Source organism: Cariama cristata, unplaced genomic scaffold (genome assembly GCF_000690535.1).
Source record: "Cariama cristata isolate BGI_N322 unplaced genomic scaffold, ASM69053v1 scaffold11643, whole genome shotgun sequence".
NCBI classification, from domain to species: domain Eukaryota; kingdom Metazoa; phylum Chordata; class Aves; order Cariamiformes; family Cariamidae; genus Cariama; species Cariama cristata.
The window spans coordinates 63,318-68,972 of record NW_009606739.1 but is presented as its reverse complement, the minus strand read 5'-3'; the positions used below and the strand labels follow the sequence as shown (position 1 = coordinate 68,972).

The 5,655-nt window shown below is 43.1% G+C and overlaps 1 protein-coding gene across 1 annotated transcript in view; it reads right to left on the bottom strand.

The window, feature by feature from the left end:
• Nucleotides 1–4,291: 4,291 nt before the first annotated feature.
• Nucleotides 4,292–5,655, bottom strand: part of LOC104158753 (guanine nucleotide exchange factor DBS-like) — a gene marked incomplete at its 5' end in the record, with an annotated part of 44,765 nt that continues 43,401 nt past the window's right edge. Inside the window, 2 exons of the mRNA XM_009696481.1 lie at nt 4,292–4,392; nt 5,550–5,653. Coding sequence (XP_009694783.1) covers nt 4,292–4,392; nt 5,550–5,653 — 205 coding nt within the window. The remainder of the gene's footprint in view (nt 4,393–5,549; nt 5,654–5,655) is intronic.

Below are 5,655 nucleotides of genomic sequence, written 5' to 3'. Positions count from 1 at the left end.
TCTCTCATCAGTCACAATATACAAATACATCATTGTCAACACCATGGAAAACATGTAAGAAAAACAAACTGTACCAATTCTCAGCTGGGGAGAGGAAATCTTAGCAGCTATTTCAGCTCCAGCTGCAAGAAGAAATACATACACAATTTGGCTCTTTTTTCTTATTATTCATATATATTTCTAATCATATATATATTTGAAGTCAGGCTTTGAGTATTTTTGGAAAGTTAGCACATGGCCTTCCTCATACCCCATCCTGTTTGAAATCTCAAGAGTCTAAGAAAATTATGGATAATAAAATGGCTTTTCATCACATACACAACCAGAATATAAGACACACACACAGCTTTGTTGACACTGACAAGAAAAGCCAGTGTTCAGATGTGGTTTGGCCGCAGCCGTTCATGATCAAGACAATGACCATTGGCCTGATTCTCCAACCCAGTGGCATTAGGTGAGAGAGAAGGAGAGGATCAGGCCTGATTACATTTTAACCTGGTTTACTAAAAGCAAGACTTGCGTATCATGGCAACTGCCCATCTATCTGTTTGTCATCACCGCCAGTAAGGAAGGAGCCTGTTGCCCAACTACACCTGACTGAGCAGAGGGCAGAGATTTGAGGATGTGAAGTTTCTGCAAGTTTCACAGAAGACGGCAGCAGAGCAGAGGGAGGAGATCCAAGTGCAAACCTCAGCCCGGAGGGCAGGTCTCACTAGTCGGGACCCGGAGAGAGGCAGCTGGCACGGACTCGCTGGTCAAGCAGCAAGGGCACAATGCTCAACTATGAGTGCTGCTACAGCATAGATTTACCTTGGACCTTGTCTCTTCTACAACAGAAACTTAGTGGCAACTATTCCTTCTAAATGACTTTCTGGTCACTATATCATCTCCATACAACACCGAAATGAAATCTGTATTTGAAAACTATGATTTTTAGGTCTATCTACCTGAAAATGATGATGTCAAAGACCTACATACAGAATAAGTATTCCTTAACTTACACATTAGTCTTGGTGGACATTACCAAATCATATTCTAGACTGTACATGGAGGTCATTCCCTTAATTATCACTTTGCTCAACAGAAATACACTAATTAAGAGACTATCCTGTCTACTCTTAAAAAAAAAAAAAAAAAAGTCATCAAACCCCATTTTGTCTCATCAGCAAAGCCAGAAGGTTATTTCTTGTTGGCTGCTCTCCGACTTGTCAGCTGCCTGACCTGTCATTGAACTTCATTCTTTGAAAAAGCAAACCCAGCAGCGTGGCACCATCTCGCTGACATTCGCACCGCAGGCATCAGCCAGGCAAAGGGCGCCGGTTACTCCCCCGCCGGAGCTGCAGTGGTTGCAGTATGGTCTGAGTTTGGAACGAGGAGACAGAAACAGGCAGCTGCCTTTGGCTCGCTGGCACTGCAGGAGGGTTGAAGACACAATTAATGGTTGTGGGCTCCCTGCTCAGGTTCAGTAGTGTCTGAGGACAGCTGTGATGATACAATCAACTCCCAAGGACCACTGAGACCAGAGTGCTGTGCCACTGCTGCACACAGCCACAGGGCAGGGAGTTACTTGTCATCCTCAGGACATTTGTGGTGCAGGAGTGACTCAAACTTTGGTCCAAGAGGGTAAAACATGAGATTTTGAAAAAAAGAAAATTGTTTTCAAAACCGAAGTAGGGAGGAGAATTGTTACAATCCAGCGCATACATTTGTCATGACAAGATGGGGAGCTGGGAGACAGGAGCCACTTCTGCAGCAATCCTCTTCCCTGCTCCAGCTCTAGACTGTCCCACAGGATGCCACCACTGACAGTCACAATGGGCACAGCAGGACATAGGGGGTTGAATGCTTTGCTCTCCCCTGGAGGGTCCCCGATTTTTGTATACATGCTAAAATTTTGCACCGGAATTCGACACGTGGGAAAACCAATAGCTCCCATTTTACAGGAAGGTGTCGAGGCACCGGGGATATAGGACTAGCACACTGTCACCCTGCACACAGCAGAGGTAGGAAATGGACTGACAATACCCGATTTTCCACCTGCAGTTCAAGCAGAGACTTCCCACTGCCATTTCACTGTCAGAATGAAATTCCTCCAAAGAAACTCCAAAGTGCAGGTTTGCATCTTTCCATCTGTCAGCAACACCACAAATCCTAGTTTTGGCAGTTTCATATAACCAGGGTAACCCTTCCCTTTCTCTCTCTCTCTCACACACACACAAAAGCTTACTATATTTACTAATGTGCAATCAAAGCTCCCTACCCCTTTCCTCTCCTATGCTTAGGGCAGGGGTAGACAGAAGCACTGTTATCAGGCTGTGCAAAAATTACTGAAAGTAATACAGAGACCAAAATTAACTCATTTTAGGGAGAGGATAAAATAATTGCCCTACAAGAAAATGTCACTGCCTATTTCCTTAGGAGGCTGAAAGGAATCAATACTTCCCTCAAGATGCTCCTAACTACAGTAGACCAACAGGATTCATGTTCCTGAGAGCCTATGTGTCATTTTTAAGGTAAATGACCAGCACAAACCAAACAAGCTCTTACCTCTGTAGGACAAAATTAGCTTCCAAAACGGTACAGAACTCTGAGGTCCATTAGTCATGAATGGAAAATGTCAGAAATCACAGAGTTTAGATATTGAGAGTTAGAAGAACCATGGGAATTAACCACCACTGTGCAACTCATAATTAACCAATAAGCCTTCACAGGCAAACAAAATCTGAAGAAGCCTTTACCTACTCCAAGGCTGTTTCTATCTACTTGCTTCACAGCTATCCTGACTCACACACTAAGATATTTGCAATGCCAGCCTCCACTGAGACACAAAGAAAAACATTCAGGTCCCTGCAAAGGTGATAGCAGAAATGATCCAGACTCCTACGAATTTGCTCAGAGGCTCAGTTACTAAAGAGTGGGTTTTGGTTTTGATTCATCTCCATTTTTAGTGCTTTCGTCCCCTTTGCTATTTACATAGAGCACTACTAATCTCAGGGTTAAAGAAAAAATCCCTAATAGTGAAAGCCAATCACTTACTCTTGAGCTTCTAGGGTCATTTTTACCAGGCTGATCTTTGCCTGTTTGCAACCCTTTGTCAATACTTATCTTTACTAAAGTATTAGCAGCTTTTGTGGGACCTAAGACCCAATTACCATCAAAATGCCTTCATGCCTTAACAGCTGCTCTAAATGAGCTAATGGCTTGTATAGGAATAATAACATCTGTAATCACTTTATATTATACATTACATCCTTATATGCAGGAGATTTGTTACAGTCCTTTAATCAAATGTCCTGGAAAGAAGTATTTAACAACAACACTTTAGCCACTCGTTGGAGCATCTAATGCTCACTGCCTATTTGCAATGCTTAAGTATATTCCAAATGGGGGATGAAATGTATCTACTCCATAGCCCAGCACACAAAGAAAGCATGCAGTCTACTCAAACATATGACATTAAATGGCATTCAATTGAATTCTCGGCACCAAATGCAACGGATTGTGATCCAGCAACCACAGACTGCAGAGGGGACAGAGGAATGACTTATATTGTAAAAAGAGTTCAAAATGTTCTTTGTCACAGTAGCTGTCACACATCTTTGTTTCCCTGTTAAGCCCTGCACCTCCACCTCAGAGCCAGGAATTGCCATCTGCATCATTCCAACATAATGCTATATGCAGCAGGTCGTTCACTGTGCCATCGCAAAAGTAGTCACGTCATTGCTGCACGAAGCCTCTCTGATGGTCCGAGTCAGAAGTTTCCATACCACAGCCACCCTAAAAAGGGATGTTTTTGGTGTTGACCATCAGTAAAAAGGGCACACTCATGATGTATCAGCTGGAATTAAGGAGGATGGGGAAGGCACAGCCAGAGGCAAGCAAATGGAAAAACCTCCAGGTGACTCCATGGTAGAGCAAGAACTCGTAACCATGCATGCGTCCTCTCTGCAGTAATTCGGTGTTCAAGCAAAGTTGCCAAAAGGTGCGTGCATAGCTCTGCTGTCGACCTAATTTAGGCCACATCTCCTGAAACAGTTTGATAATCAATACGAGAAGCATTTTTCTCCTCTAATACTGAAGGTGGGTTTTGATGCTTTCTGGATGTTTAATGCTGCTTTCAAGTTTGTTTTTCCCAGCTTGCCAGGTGGACAGCACAGTTCTCCTCTGTTCATGATGATAAAATTTTAGTGAATTATGAACCTCAGAGCTTGTGAGAAAGGCAACTTTGATCCAGTGTCCACCCAAAATAGACAGAGATGGATGGGGTCCTGAGGAAGGCTCGTCCTGCTCTTCAGCTACCAGCCCTCTGTTCCGCTGGAAAGCTTTTGGCCACCTCACTCTCCTTGGTGTCTGACTCTACTGAGGCCGTACTGCAGGAATCGTTGTACATGTCTGAAAAGGAGGACATGGGCATTGTCACTACAATAAGTCTAAAGGATTTCCCATCTACGGTCTTGAGGTTCATTGTTAAAAGCCTGAAATAAAATGAAAAATAAATAATTACAATTCTACTGCTCTCCTAATTCCTTCACTAAAGGCAGGGGAGGCTTTTTTTGCATGTAACTAACCGTAATGTGTGTGGCTTTATTTTTCTTTTGAAGGATTAGACACGCCAAAGAAATGAGAGCCATAGTTAGGCACTGAAGGTGAAAGACAGACTGACCTGCTGTGGAGGTGAAGGAGCAGCAATTACCAAACTCCCTTTAAACCACAGCAAAGAATTCTGGTTAACTTTCAAAAAGGTTTTTCTCCACTTTAACAAACTGACCAAAAAAAAAAAAAAAAAAGAAACCAGTAACTCAGAATAAAATGCTGGTAGCTCTCTATTGCAGGTCCCCAGGGAACAGCTGTGCCAGATTTTACTTTCTTCTGTTACCAGAAGAAAAGCAGGACACGTTTTGGTAAATTATATTTAAGGATGGGCAAAAATTAATCTAAAATTGTAAACCTTTGATCTGCAGAGTTGCTGAGATTCAGCTTTTCCAGTGCAACCTGTTTGGGTGTTAGGTCAGAACCAAAGCTGAAGAAATTATGACGTTTAGTGCTGATTTGGCTGAAATCTTGCCAGAGCAGCCCTTCCTCCAGCTTTTGGAGCCAGCAGTGAAATATGATGAAAGCAGTAATGGTTCATGAGATTTTACTACCTTCAAACCTAGACCAGAAGCACAGCCCTGATGCTGATCTAAATCCAAATGCTACCTGTGTTAGGATGAAAGCTATCCTGCCATATGACACACTTGGGCTAGCAGTAAAGTAGCCAGCCTGGGTACTGGTAGCCACAGGAGTTTGGTGGGAGACTCAAGTTCTGCCCAGGAGGTGGAAAACAATTAGACCATGCCAAGGTAAGCTGCTGTGCCTAACCAGCTCTGACACCCATGGCACCAAATTTCAGGCTAGCTCAGCTGCGTCACCAGAGACTGCAGCACAGACGTACTGAGTACTTTGATACAGAAAGTGCACTGTTCATCACATCCTTTTTTGTCACATCCTTCTTTAGTATGGAAAAAAAAAAAAAAAGTTAAATGCCAGTAACACATTTTCTATATTACCTGCATTGCTGTTCTTAATTATGTTGATACTGTCTCCCTCTGCTGGCTGCAATATACTGGAAGGAACCCAGTCGCTTTTCTCAGAGACCAGTTTCTTCACTAACCT